We start from the raw sequence: 15,039 nt of genomic DNA on the forward strand, positions 1-15,039 counted from the left end.
GAGAAGGCACTGCTCCACAGTGGAGAAAACCCGTGAAAACACGTTCGAATAGAGATGAACCGATTTTACCCGAGGCGTTTTGCCTACGAACGGAAGCATATCGAGCGAAGCAGAGAAGGGGTACATTGTAGGTGATCGGCGGCGAAGCCAAAGAACGAGCGACGAACTGGTAGAGATGTAGAACTTTTAGAGAGAGTGGTTAGAATGGAGAGGGTATCAAAATCCGGCAGCCCTAGACAGCCCGCGCTATATATACCGGCGGGTGCATAGATCACTGGAATGAATACAGGAACTCAATACGGTACTCATGCCGATAATCCGTGTACGACTACATTCGCTACTAGTACAGCAGAGTACAATCTAACGGAGTAGAGATGGCGGAGCGAACCCGGGATGGACGGTGTTTGGACCATGCCATGCAGTCAAGGGAACTGGCAGATATGTAGTTGGAGTGGGGATTAGAAACTGGATTGGAGAGAGAGAGAGAGAGAGAGAGCGTGTGAAAGAAGGCGAGAGAGTGATGAGGACGGATTGGGGAAAAGGATGAAAAATTAGATATATGGGTGTGGTGTAAAAGGCGTAAAATCAATAGGCCCTCGGTATCTGAATAAGAACATTGCCGCCGAGATACCAAGAAATCTAAACACGACGTCTTGAACGAAAAGGACTTTAGGGAATCTCCGAACCTCCGCTAAGCGAACGATAAACTTGGCTGACTCGGGCTATTTCCTGCCGAATTTCGGGGTGCCTTTGTGCTGGATTCTCATAGCGTTCCATCATTTTGACGACACAGGTTTTTACACATGTGACACAAACGCTCATATATATTAGTAGACAGTCATTGTCATCGGCAGAGCAGATCGGCATGCAGAGCCGGTGGAAAGTAGACTAGACGTGGGTAGCGGTTAACGTATATATTGTAATGCGTACATGGAATATAAGAAATGTTTGTATCGGTTAGACTTCGCGATCGTCCATTCTGCGTAAAAAAATATCTATGTCCAGACGTGTCGGTCCTCACTACGGCTCGTTGAATAGTTAGGTTAGTGCTATTGGAGCAGGAATGCTATTAAAGAATTAAAGGCTGAGCGATTTATTTCACTCGAGTCATTCCATCATGCAGAGGCTAAATAAAAACCCAATGGGATTACTAGGGCTTTGGCCAAAATCAAGTTCAACTTGAAAGTTACTTTATTGTTTAGAAAAAAATATAAGCATGCACGTGGTATTGATATGATAAACTGATCATAAAGTGTTTATGAAACATATTCTACTTATACGTGGAACTTGCGCTCATTGAGTCCCTCTGATACAGGTTATAGAGCGAACGCAGCTCTACAGTTAAATAGTGACGAACTCTATTATAAAAACCATAGCCTTTAGAAAATTAAACGTACAATACATAATGACCGCACGATGATAGAATGAACTTCGTACGCGCAAACGTGTAATACGCTATGCTCAAATTAATAGTATATCGCTTTAGAGTCTTTGACACTACCTGTAAACGAGTGCCTAATTAAGACTTGCTTTAGCTAAGTATAGTGGATAGCCAATCTCTTAAAGCTATCATAGTCTTTATACGTTTTCATATCAAAAGTTCATACAAGATGTGCAAACATTTTATATGCATACAATAGATGAAAATTTCGTCGCCCTTTACGGTCGCACGTAGTGCGCTCATGCTTCTTCTATGTGGGGTGAAACACTGTTATACCCTTAGGTATAGGAGACTACTTATCAAAAACAGAATAGTTGTCAATCGTCGTATTAAGCCACACTGCGGTTACGACTTTCCTTCCAGAAAAATTTTTTCCCTAATAGATGGCTAATTTTTGAAACAGATATTGTAACAGCTGTTCGCGTACATCGGCTTCTATTACTCCAGCTTGGTTTTTCGCACTCCAATGAAACAAGTTTGAGGTAAGTCTATTTGATTTGCCACCCACTGTATATATATGGCATGGCGTGCTTTGAATCAGCAAACCCTATTTTTATATAATGTTTGCAAATCGCAAAAATCTTTAACTAACAAGTTAAGCGCAAGTTGTTTTAACAAAACTACTAAATACTTGCCTGCGAAGCCAAATATATTTCAAGGTAGGAATTCAATGTTTCACGCCTGATGATTGTATGGAAGCAGCATCTTGTAGTAACGACTGTTTCGAAGGGTTTTCTGGCTACGGATGATAGGCAGAATGGTGGATTGGAACTTCGCTTTGAACTATCAGGCCACAAATTGCAAGTAAGCTATCCAAGCAAAAATCCTTTTATCCCTAAAACTAACTGAAAAAGACTGTACATTCCGTGATCTACTAGGCGTTTTTTCGTCGACTTCGTCGCACGTCGCTATGTTACCTCACTTCATTTGAAAACAGATGTAATGTGCGTGGAGTAAATTTTAGAAATCAGAAGCTTATTCTCGGGTATCTAATACGTTATGTTTCAGCCAAATATCCTGATTGTAAGCGGATCATGCGGCTCCGGTCAAATAAAGAACCTAGCGTGCCTAGGCATGCATAGTTTTAACTTTAAGGTTTGCCCCGAATATTTTCTACATACTTTTATGATGTGGGTAGTTTCCTCGGCCAGGAAAAGGAGACCTATACAAATCAATAGCTAGGGTGAGATTTGAGCATGGAATATCGTTTTTGTTAGTTCAAGTATTGCTGAAGTCGACAGGGATCTCAAGTTCACATCCGTAAAGAGGTTACGTTTTAGACTTGATTAAAATGAAAAAACAACGTCATGATGTTTCCACTTAGACACTTGCGACCTCTAAAAACCTGACTTATAAACTTTCGGTGTTAATAACTATCACATTAAGCTTTTCTCTTTACATCGTTTCTTTGATACTGAGAACCGTTTTTTTTTCTGTTGCGTGCACATTCTCAGGATATTACTTCATCTTTATTATCGCATGCAAACACCTGAATCAAGCTTAAATATTTCCATGTTAGCGCGTCCAAGTGAAATTTACGGAATTTCTTTACGTATGACATCTGACTTTATTACTGAACGCAAGTGAAAATATACTTGGAAATAAAATAACGGGTGGAGAAACACAGATAGTATGCAACAGGTGAAGTTTTACTTATGCCTCATAGAACGAATTTGAGTCGTACCTCAAATTGAGTTACTATTCACTCAATTAAAAGGGGGATACATTTAAATAATAAGCTTAGTTCGTGTATTCATTCGTTTCAACTGATCCATGTATATTACTGTTGAAGATAGCTGTATAATCATTGCTCGAATAACTGCTACACATTTGTTGTGATCCAGCTGTTTTGCCTGATGTTAATTAAAGTCAGACATTTTAAGACGTCACATAGCCGACAGAATCGAATTGTGGAGAGTATCACATCTGCTTTCAGAGCGCGACCTTCAACTTTTAATGGTCGGACGCTACCTGTAGGTGGATATGGGAGACGATGAAAGAAAACGCAGAACTGTCTTAATTGCTGCTTATGTCAATATAAAGTATTATCTGTATTGAGAATATTATTTTCCTACATAATCACAGCTGGCTATTCTGTATAATAGCTTAAATAAAAAAAAAAGAGGATATATATTATTAAATTGCTTGCTAATATATATTATTAAATTGAAGAATAAATACACTTTTGAGATTAACTAGTTTTGATAATCGATGAATATGTCAAGACAGCTAAGTTTAATAACTCCAGTTAGAAGGCTCAATCGCATCATTATAACAATGAGTGACTCTGTAGCTTCGTCGTGGTGCTCCATGGGTAGATAGTGCAAAGTGTCACGTGGACGATGGGCAGTAAACTTCGAATATGTCCATCATTTTTTACACTAAAAGCGGGCCTTTTCACTGCATCAGCATTAGATCATTGGCATTAAATCGCGGTTTGCTGAAGTATGCGGATACGACTATGACAGCCTGCTTAAGAGTAAGGGTAAATGTTAATTAAATAAAACTATTTAGAACAATAGTGCACAACCCAATAGTGAACAATAGTGTTTACAACCCAAGAAGAATACATATACTGAATGGTATCTGCTCAACTTTAGTCGAATTTTTCTATAATATATAAGTTCAGACTTTAAGTACAGCATACTAAGTTGATTTTTTTATGATACAACATTAAATTTATTTATATTCAACGTCAAACAAATTAGCAACTTATATACAGTAATAAAATGGTGTTATAAGCACACAAATAAGCATAGATCGGAGCAGCTGATCGTATTTTATTTTACATGATTTTTACGCACAGAACATTTTTCGAAAACGCTCGAATAGAAAATGTATCCCGATCCCAGCTTGTTGAAAAGGGAAAACTCGAGCAGTTGTGTATTTTATTGGTACACGTATATTCCTAGTTTATTACAGCTCGGTATATTGAAAAGCATAGTCTCACGGGTTTCTATGGGATTGCCGATTGAATATGGGATAACCCTTGTGCGATACTGGTATATATTATCGTATAACACTACCTATAGAATACTGCAATAGTAGGGCTGTACAGGCACATAGACTCATCGGCAGATTTAAAAGCACTAAAGATGCCTTTAAATTGATTAGAACAAAATGTTTCTCATCGGTTAGTTTTGTTTGAATGCGTCCTATTAACATTTCCACATATTTAAACTGATCATTACAGTCATCCTAGTGTTACGTTTCATTAAATATCGTATATATTTAATGAAACGTAATACGTCTAGGATTAATTTGCCGCGCGATCCCCATATATGCAATCACACAGTATTTCATTATAGATGCTTCTACTTTTTCGTTTTTTTTTTTATCTACGAGATATGTTCTAAGCTCTTTGCTACAAAACGGAAAGTTTGTCTAGGGATGTTACTTAAAATCAGTGGAACACCATGCGTATGTCACGTTAGCTAATTATCTATAACAGCAAAAAAAAAAGGAATATAACAGGAGCTCTGGTACGCTCTCGAAGCGAGAATAACTGCCATTGAGTGGGTGTGCATCGTATATTACTCAAACGGATGTCTGCATTTGCAATCGTTTAGGGAAGCGGTATATACATTATAAATGAAAATGTCATCGGTTTCTATGCTTATATGAGCATCAATGGACATCGCGCTTCTTACAACCGCTCGCTATGACATAGTAAATAGTTTGACAAAGGAACGTCTGAAGGCGGACGTTGCTAATCGGCTATCCAGATGGCACTGATCAGTCGAGCTTCACAAGTACTGAACATATTTGACGTTTTTATTTGTTCCACCCGCAAGATAGCTATCGAATATTTAGATTACATGATCTGCAATATCTATAACTTGGTAGTAACTTTCTCTGATTTCTTTCTTCTTCTGATTCTGAAAATTAAAGTAAACACGAATTGACATTTCAAACGACTGGCACCATGTTAACATGAAGCATACTAAAAGTCTTTGTAAAAAAAAAAACAAATAGAAATTATTTCCCATTACAAAAATATGTTTTGGAAATTTATAAACAGCCGAGTGCATATCCACCTAACAATCAGCGTTGCTGCCTTTCAGAGATTTTAAAAACTTCAAACTTTCCGAAAGTCGAGAACGGTACCTAATGATTTGATAATGAATAACAGATATCGTATGGAACCATAAGCAGCTTTATACATGTCACTACTAAAAAGTCTATGCTTCAAAGGCAACAACAGTATCTAGTTGAAGTTAACTTGTTTCTACTATTACTGCTCACCAGATATCTTCGCTAGGAGTCTGTATTTATCGGTTATAAGCTAAAATTACAAATTGATTTTAAATATTTGCGGAGAATTTCATGTGATTGTTTGTTATACAGTTGTTCACAGACTCGTAATTTGGAATACATTCGAAAGCGTTGGTCGTTACGTTTAGAGTTTATTCCTTCTTCAATATGGAGCAGAAGCTTCCACAAGTTCAATTTATAAAATTTTAATTGCAAATCCGATTACAATTGCTCGAAGCCAGATGTGCGCTCGCAGATGTGCTTAAGAGCACGATAGCACACACCTGGAAGATGGTCCGTTAACATGTGAGGCGAAATAATTACGTGGTTAAAATGTTCAGCGGGAGCCCACCATGGCTCGAACCTATTAAGCAGACGAATCAGAGAAAATGTTATTAGAAATATTGCAATGTTATTCAAATAACGGTGTTCATTCGAATGCGATCTATAAACAAGCATAATATATACACTACTGTTTGTACCCGTCATGGGAGTCGATAAGGTACAGGATCTTTCCAGGAGGCCAAAGTTTGTGTTCCGTCATAGTGCCTAAAGCAGCGCGTACGGCCGACTCCAGTTTTTCCTGCGATAAAAACTTTTTGTTACTCGACCGCAGTAGTCCTAATGCTACTACGATAGTTAGATATAACTGTTGCGAGAACTGATTTCACAGATAAAAAGCCGCAGATAAAAGAAAATTTGCCGTTCCGGATAGAAGATGAATACGAGGCTATGAGTTGAATCCAAGCATATTGATGCAGCAAATTTTCTTATCTATATATATATATATATATATATATATATATACATTATACAGGAGACTGCTATAAAAACATGCGAAAAGTGTTACACTACGAAGAGTCAGACTCATACCAAGAGAAAAGCTTCAAATAATACAGTTCTAACGACTTCCATCCGACGTTTCGACATATAATGTTCATCCCAAGCTTCGAGTCACTTTGGGTCATATCTTAACTAAAGACGGAACATTGCAGTCTAACTGTTGCCATGTAAACGATCTTCGCCGGCACACAGGTTATACTCGGCCACACAAAACTGCTTTATTAGCCCCTTGATTACAATAAAATAAAACCAGGACATAGCTAATTACACGTCGGATGTTAGTATTGCCGACACAATACTGCTAATACAACGACTAAAACCATTACAGTATAATAAATATAAGAAACTACTAATTATTATTTCTTTAAATATTTATAAAACTGACATGTGCCCTGAGGATTGCGTAAATTCTATTATTATCACCCCCAAAAATTATCGTTTGACTCAAACGCAAACGCTCTTCGCTTCGATGTACTACACTTTTCCAATCCACGCTATAGCTGATTCCTTATTGTGATTCAATTGAAGGTTGTAAAAAGTCCAACCAATTTTTGCCTACCTTGTTTTCGAGAGCTTCATCCCGATTAAATGGCGGCCTGTGACTCATGAAGTTCGTGCTGGGCACTGAAGCTGACACTAACCCGTGTGTGTCGAGCTTATTGAGGATTTCATCTGTTTTCTGCTGTCTCACATCTTTGTATTTGGCCGTCGGAGACCCGGTCATGCGCGGACGATCTCTCCAGTTACGTGATTTACAGAAAAAGGTACAGAGACCCTGTGCAAAAAGATGTGTTACATAATGAATTAGCCACCATTATAAACTGATTATAAAGTTCAACACAGCAACAATTTCTATAACAGGATGCGTGCTAAAGATGCCGTAAAACTAAATAGAGAGCATTTTAGTCCTGTGACATGACATTTGTAGGACTAAAATGTACAGGGTTGTAGAACCTGTAAAGATCGGCCTTCTAGGGGGGCTTCTACATTCTTTTCATGGATCGTTATACAGAACGAATCTACCTGGCTGAGAATTTCATGTTTGGGTCGTGTGTTTTCTACGAGGCACGTGAGCATCTGTCGCTTAAGTTCATCCAACTGTGAGATACCTAATCGAGGAACGACATCATCGCCCACAACAACACTTAGAGCGAACGTCTCCGTGAGGCGGCATAGCTCGCGACTAAACGTGCCACCTGTAATGGGCAACAATTAACGAAACAGACAAACGTTAGGTTTTGCAATGATGAACAAACACAATCGTCTGCTCGCTGTCATTGATATACTTGTGGAGATTTAATGAGCAGATTAGTGACACATATGTGACGCTGTTCTTAATGCTATTGAACGGTTTGATGGGTCCTTGTCGATATCGCTGAGGCAAACCAGTAACTTTGTCGAATTGCCAAATCCTCTGTAGATGATATCTGTGACATGGTTGCCAAAAGCAAAGTGATAATGACGATTACATCAGCAGTGGCAATTTTATTTGATTGTAACAAAACTGCATTGATTCACGTATGCTCCGTGTGATTACAACCTGAGACACTGAAATTCCAAATCGCGGGGTTCCCGTCACTTTACCCCAGTAAACATAAACAGATAGCTTTTTATGAGATAACTCATGCATTCTAACAGTCTCATTCTCGACCAACTGACTGGGCATAAAAAGTGACTAATATTTTCTTTATAGGGTCAAGTCAATTCTGGATGGTCCTTTGGAAACTTCTAAACCCAGTTAACTTATACTGAAGTATGGAATACATTAATGCTGACAATACCAGTAAGGCAGGACAGAAAAACTGTGTGCAATTAAATTTTTAAATAATACAAACATTTGACTGCGTCTCTCTGCATATATATAAAGCAAGGGGGAGAGAGATGCATATAGGTCAAATATTTGCCTACCACAGTTTCTCCTTTTATTATTGTTCTCAGATTGTATTCATCGTTTTCGTCATAGAGAATTTTCCTAATGTATTTCCTCGATGTGTTCTCGCCGATCGATGTTTTTTGCCCCGTATAGCCCTTAAAATTCTTTCAACTGTAAAGCCTATTGGTGTTTTCAGTCGTATCTGGTATACGGAGATTGTGGTTCCCTCTCTTTTACGCACAAAAGCCATTTCAGACGCACTAAGGACAACCTGTGCGGAGCACTAATGCACGTATTATATAGCGCTTATAGAAAAAAACTACGCGCTTCTGTCTGCAATCTGATTCCGTTGTCATATTCATTTATATTTGTTGAGGCTTCGTCACGGTTTTTTGTCCCTAATTGGACTAATTTATTCCATCGGTAACTCCGTTAAGAGAAATGAACTAATGGAAAACGAACCTGGAGGGGAATACACGAAGCATCTCACGCTTGGGTATCTGCCACGTAAGAGAAGCCCAAGTGTGACTGACACTCCGCCTCCCAAGGAATGGCCTGTAAAGCAAACATTATGAATGGTTTGTTTAATGTATGTGGAGAATCAACGGTTAAGCCAAAATTTGTATCAAATTTTGAAGATTTCGAAAAACTTACGCAATATTATTTTTATCGTCTTAGAAGTTGAGGCCGAAAATTAAAGCACAAGGCAAAGTGTATCTGCTCTATACGCCTATATATATAAACCACTATACGCCTTTAAGTTCAGTAAGTTATCGCTGGCTTACTTGACGTAGTAGCTAAATCTAAATAAACAATAATCCGAATTCAGAAAAAATGAAGAACTCCCGTCGTTTACCTGTGAGCACAAGACGGTATGAGGGATGCATTTTAAAAGCCGCCTCCAAGACCTGGTTTTCGGATAATCTGAAGGTAGCAAAAACCAGTTTAGAACGAAATGCGACTTTTGGATGGCTGTCTATTACGTAAAAACTCAAGTTAGTAATATGTTACGTACTTGTAATTAACGTAATTATTAGCTTTCTTTCAGAATATTTGGCATTATATTCAAGCATAAAATAACAAAATCCATGCAGACCTACTTGTTTAGTATGTATCTAGCACACTTAAGGAAGCCTTTGTGGCACAACGAACCGCGAGGGACCCCCAGAGCATCAATCTGAGTCGAGTCACCGGTGAAGTCAGTAAGCACATCGTTGACACTCAGAGTACCGCGAATAACGACGACAACCGACTGCTTTTCATGGTCATAGCACACGAAGAACGGGATCTGATCGATATTTATGGAAACGTTAAACGTGTGGATTAGTCCTCTAGATTATAAGATGTATCATCAATGCTCGAAGGGTGACCGCTCGACTTGGACAAAACGTCTAGAGTTGCTAGACTGCTGATTTCAATCATACCAAAAGAGCTGAGTACAATTAAAGCTTCTCCGCAAAACTAATTTCTGTTCTTTATATCAAAAATTATGTTTGCTTTATAATTGGAAGTGACCCCTTGGTTCATTCCTTCTGACCTCTTGGCCTGTTGCATTTAGAGATGCAGTGATGGACCTGCTCGATCATGACTTACGCACAATAAGGGGGCTTATTTTCGTACAGTAACCGAAACCTTCTAAAATGTTTACTCAGTCTCAATGGCAGATTGTTTTTGTCCTTTCTAAGCTATCCCTACTATATGTAGGCAACACTTATCCATTAGACGTGACATCCGCATGCTTTCATAGGTAGTACCCGCTTTTTGCCGCACTTTAGAGCTATTGCTTAAGTTGTTCTGCTTATAAGCCGCTTCAAGCTAAACGGCGCTAATTTCAACATTCATTCACAGTGCCTCCTTAAGAATTTTTTGATCGTAACTCACGTTAGCTGACTAATAATTTAGGCCGATTGTTTTCTGATAAGTCATCACGAAGTGAAGTCATCGGTACGCAAAAGTCGTGAAGTCCTATTATTGTAAGCTGTCGTTAGACCCATAGAAAGAACCTGCCTTATGTACGTTTCGATTTTATTTGTATATACCACGATAATAATGAGTCGTCACGATCAGGTCTCAATGCAGCGTTAGCTAATTAATGATCATCATAGAACTTTAGTGAAAAAATGCTCGAAAATATCTAACAACAACAAAGAAAACCACTTTAATAATAAACATTTCTAATTTTAGCCCTTTTTTTAAATATATTAGTACAATCCCTTGCGTTAAGGTTTCTTCACTTACCTTCCGCCACCGTAAGTGAAAACTAACGAGAATTAAAACAAAAAAATGAAGAAAAATCGGTTCATACCATTAACGCAAAAGCTCTGAAAGAACTAACAATCGACCCGGGGGGTAGGCCATACTACATGTTAAATCATTATACTTCATTAATATAACGTGTTAATAAAATTCTTGGAATAATAGCAACAGCCGTTTTTAGTATCATCAAATATATCATTACAGGAACAGTGAGGATACATAAAGCTTCCATCTTGTCTACGAGCAGTGTCATCTTGGCGGAAAATTGCCATCCACTGAACGAATCTAAATTGACCATCTGCATGTAGATATCTTTGGTTGCGTATGAAAAGGGCCACAGCAGGCTGTTAATGTGTGTCTGATCGGAGTCAAACACAGTCCCTACTTTTACGCGTCTGCTCCTCATCAGGTAACTGTCATTTGGTACTTTGCAAGCCATTTCTTGCGAAGCTCTTCCTATAATCGCGAGTTAGGAAAGCTTTTTTAAGCCCAGTTGACAAAATTTTTCGATAGGGTTCTTGCACAACCTTTTTAGCACTCATCATAGCATCCCGTACCTCAAGACCTTTGAGAAGAATCGCAATAATGAGAGATTTCCTTTTAAACATGTGATATAGGCCATTGTTTTGAATCACATATTACATATAGCAAAGGTGAAAATCTTGATCAAACTGATTTTTTCTATAAATGTTTCTTTATCTTTTCCGCTCAGAAGCCCGCTATGGCAACAGGGTAAACTAATAGACAGTTAAAAAATCATGCCGTATGATTGACAAATTGTGATCCGTACCAAGGCTGAAAAACAGAAACGGTCCACAACATTTTATAGCAGTCAAAATCGATTCTGCCCAAGCAAACCAAGGCGATCAGACTTAATCGCGATTTAATAGCGGAACGCTCTACGAGGACTAAAACTTCGGCCGCTCGTATGGCCATAGACGACAGCAAGTGATTCTGTCTGTAAGCCAGTCGTGCGCTCTAATCTTAGATAGATCCGCGGGACGGTCGAAGTTTTCGCTGCGATTATCCCGATTATTATTGAATGATAATCTTATTGGACTTCGATGCGAACCGTTGAATTTATAAACCGTAACTGACCTCTATCACAGGGTGGATAACCAACGTATTTTCGTTGCGACTGACCCTTGTTTTTCTGGTGACAGGATCAAAATTACTACCGTTTTAAAGTTACTATTATTGCGTATCAAATTTAATTTGAAACAAAGGATCGAATCAATTAGGATACGATATCAAACTAACGTAGTTGACTACGGAATCATAGGCCTGATTCTACACTTTACACAAGTAGCCATGGTAAATTTCCTTTCCACCCTGACAGGATAATTTGGTCACATCCGAAGGACGAATTGACCTTGGCAAGGAAGCCGGATAGTTCCACTTATCTTTACTATACCAGTTCTGAGTGGACAAGGTGGGTCTCTGCGATCGTCAGGTGTTTTGGTGGCAGAAAACATTAAAGCCATATTTCGTTTCGTGGAACACGCCATTTGCCTGCTGAACAGGATTGTACAGGAATTAAAATTTGCAAAATTCAGTTACGGAATATGAAACGTCGCTGTAGCCTAAAAAATGTGGCCGGTTATGTGTAAGCACAATTCTTTAATAGACTCAGTATCAACTTATACTTTTGAAGACTTTTTGAAGAGACGAGATCATTTTCGGGACAAGTCTGCGTAGTTATAGGTTCTGTAAACAAATAGCCTATAATAAATAAAATAAACAAAAGTCAAGAAATGTGTCTGGGCAAATCTGAGAAATTGAAATCTCTTCCTTTCTGTGCGCCGATACATCCATTATGAATGATTATTGGTTAAAATCAACCCACAGTGACTTAATCCGAAGCGCTCAACTGGGTAAAACAGCCGAGTGGCAAAAAATATTTAGATTTTAATGTCTGCATAGGGTGCCTGTCTGATTTCAGTAACATAAGAACAGCACCTGAGGCGTTTATAAGCAATGTCCTTTTGAGCAATAGGCCCTACATTTTGACCCCACATATCAGTATCGTTAATTATACTTAACCGCTAATTTTAGATGCGTTTTCGAATCCTTTAAGAAGCATTTTACTGCGCTCGTTGAAATAGCTTATAATCGTTGTAAATGAAGCCGGCTGTCGTAGTCTTTCAGGTCGCTAGTGATCTCTTTTGGCCTCATCAGGGCTCTTCTCTCTGTGAAGAGTTTGGTAATAGTTGATATGAAGCTATATTTCGCGCCGCGGTTATTTATAAGACATGTATTCTTTAGCACCCACTAGTTTTTAGAACTGTTATTTTAATCTTAAAATTATTAAAGCTTAGCAGCCAGCGCGCATTCAATACCGATGCAAACATTTTAAAGATATTTCGTCTTGGGGGTATGAACTGAAAAGGGGGGTAGGACGCACTTACACAGCCGAATCTGCTGCGGCGGTTCACCACTTAATGGTTTGACACCAATATTACCATAAAAACGTTTCTTAATAGCCATCTGTACTATTTAACCCGGTTCGACTTTGGACACTAAAGAGCTCGCTTTTTGAATTCCGTTTTTGTATAGCTCAATCGCAAAGATTGCCCGACGTTTATTAGCTCCTTCCGACGCAATCGGTTCAATAACTTTCTAAAAAACGCGATTACGTACTACGAATTCGTGCCTTAGCACCAATCATGTTAATGCTCTGGATATTCAACAATTCCCTGGCTGGAGAGGCTCGCCTTGAGGGGATCATATAATCGTTGCCCAGGCTAAACTTTGTCAAATTGCTCGGCTTCTCCTAAAAGACCTACTATGACTTACCACCGCGTCGTTCGATTCAATGCCTCAATCACCCGTCGTGCCTTCAAAAAGATTCAGCATCAAATCTATAGGACTAGCCATGCGTAGGCGGGGACTAAATTCAACTGTTGCTAGTAAAGAGTGTAGTGTGAACTATGCGTATGTTTGTTAATAAACATGCATGCTAAACCTACGCACAATCTGTTAGTCTATAGCACGATAAAAAGTATCCACCGTTTCTTATAGAGATAGCACAATACTTCTCCTATCGTAAACAAACGAAACTCGTCTGATGTTACCTAGTTCCAGACTCCGCGCTCCAGTATCAGCGCGAAACATTTAACCCCGTATTGATGAGCCCGAGGCGATGCTCGCCAATAAATTCCTGTACATTATAAATTGATGTTAGATATAAAATATGCACTAGAATATGTGCAACATAGCGCTAACCTTGTATAGGGAGTTTTTGAACGAGACGATAAGTAGATCCTTGTCGGGTATTCTGGCTAAAGTCCGAACTGTTGCAGTATGACATTCACAGCAATTGTCGCCACGTAGCATTAGCGCTGGATTGAAGGCCGACTCGGATGAGGTTGACGACCTACAGAAAGGCCTTATGCAGGAACAACATCGCAGGCCGGACCAGAGCGTGCAAAGACCCGTACACGCATGCGTGAGCATAAATGTTGGCCACCCATACGATCCCCACGCGAACCTGTAATATATACTTCTATATGTATAAAGAGTTCTTTCTGCATGTAATTAAAAGCGTTATAAAATGACGAACAAGATGCTTTATTTGCCACTTGAAAAATCTGCACGGATGTTTGAAACGAAAGCACTTACTTCATGGTAGTCCACCTACTGAAGAATGGAAAATTTACATTTTGTAACACTTTACTTAAAATTTGGCCGACTACGATGAATCCTGCTATCCGAAAAATTCGAGAGCAAGCCTACCATACTAATTTTATAAGTTTTACAGATAGAGCAACTACAGAAAAATAATCGGCGTTTGTTTCATACACATGTGCCATTCAGGTAACACATGGACACACAGATCCACCAAACTTTCCATTATTCAAATCTAATTCACTTCAGTAAAAACAGATAGAACGGGGGGTTCGGCTGAAGGTAAAGCGAAATTAAACTTGCTTCAATTTCCTTCCAACTGGCGATGCATGGGTAGTTTATCTAAGCCATATTAGTTTGCCCATTTTTTTTTTAATATTTGAAGAATCTTAATAGACACATCAAAAGCTCCACTACAAACTGAAAGGGATAACTTAACCTGTAGTAAAGTCATTTGATTGGTTGGTTTCAATTTATTTCCAGGCTGAGACATTGATTCTGCTACCCACATATTGTTTTCATTTTGCTTGTATATTGATCCTCTGTTAATACCCATCGTTAGAATCACTGCGGGTCATCGCGTCTCGCAATTGATATAGAAGTCCTGCATAGAAATCGCATTGTAGCATAATCGATTTAGCCGGGCTACCAAGAGCTCACTGTGGCATTTATTTGGCTACAAAAACAGCACCAGCTTTTGTACTACAAACACAGGTAGCAGGCGTCACGACTGAGTTGACAATTT

At 38.8% G+C, this 15,039-nt stretch overlaps 1 protein-coding gene across 6 annotated transcripts in view; it reads right to left on the bottom strand.

The window, feature by feature from the left end:
• Positions 1 to 4,201: 4,201 nt before the first annotated feature.
• Positions 4,202 to 15,039, bottom strand: part of LOC111254721 (diacylglycerol lipase-beta-like) — a 32,256-nt gene continuing 21,418 nt past the window's right edge. For 5 of the 6 annotated variants that reach the window (XM_086974710.1, XM_086974709.1, XM_086974713.1 and 2 more), the window contains 9 exons: positions 13,893 to 14,157; positions 9,512 to 9,699; positions 9,268 to 9,335; positions 8,874 to 8,966; positions 7,562 to 7,734; positions 7,098 to 7,313; positions 6,178 to 6,278; positions 5,922 to 6,059; positions 4,202 to 5,319 (listed from right to left, as the gene is read on the bottom strand). In XM_086974710.1, the coding sequence (XP_086830836.1) occupies positions 5,274 to 5,319; positions 5,922 to 6,059; positions 6,178 to 6,278; positions 7,098 to 7,313; positions 7,562 to 7,734; positions 8,874 to 8,966; positions 9,268 to 9,335; positions 9,512 to 9,699; positions 13,893 to 14,157 (1,288 nt within the window). In that variant the 3' untranslated portion in view covers positions 4,202 to 5,273. Of the gene's footprint in view, positions 5,320 to 5,921; positions 6,060 to 6,177; positions 6,279 to 7,096; positions 7,314 to 7,561; positions 7,735 to 8,873; positions 8,967 to 9,267; positions 9,336 to 9,511; positions 9,700 to 13,892; positions 14,158 to 15,039 lie in introns of those variants that run through there. The other variant, XM_086974714.1, reaches the window with a different exon arrangement.

This window comes from Varroa destructor, unplaced genomic scaffold, assembly GCF_002443255.2.
Source record: "Varroa destructor unplaced genomic scaffold, Vdes_3.0 BEIS01000007.1, whole genome shotgun sequence".
NCBI classification, from domain to species: domain Eukaryota; kingdom Metazoa; phylum Arthropoda; class Arachnida; order Mesostigmata; family Varroidae; genus Varroa; species Varroa destructor.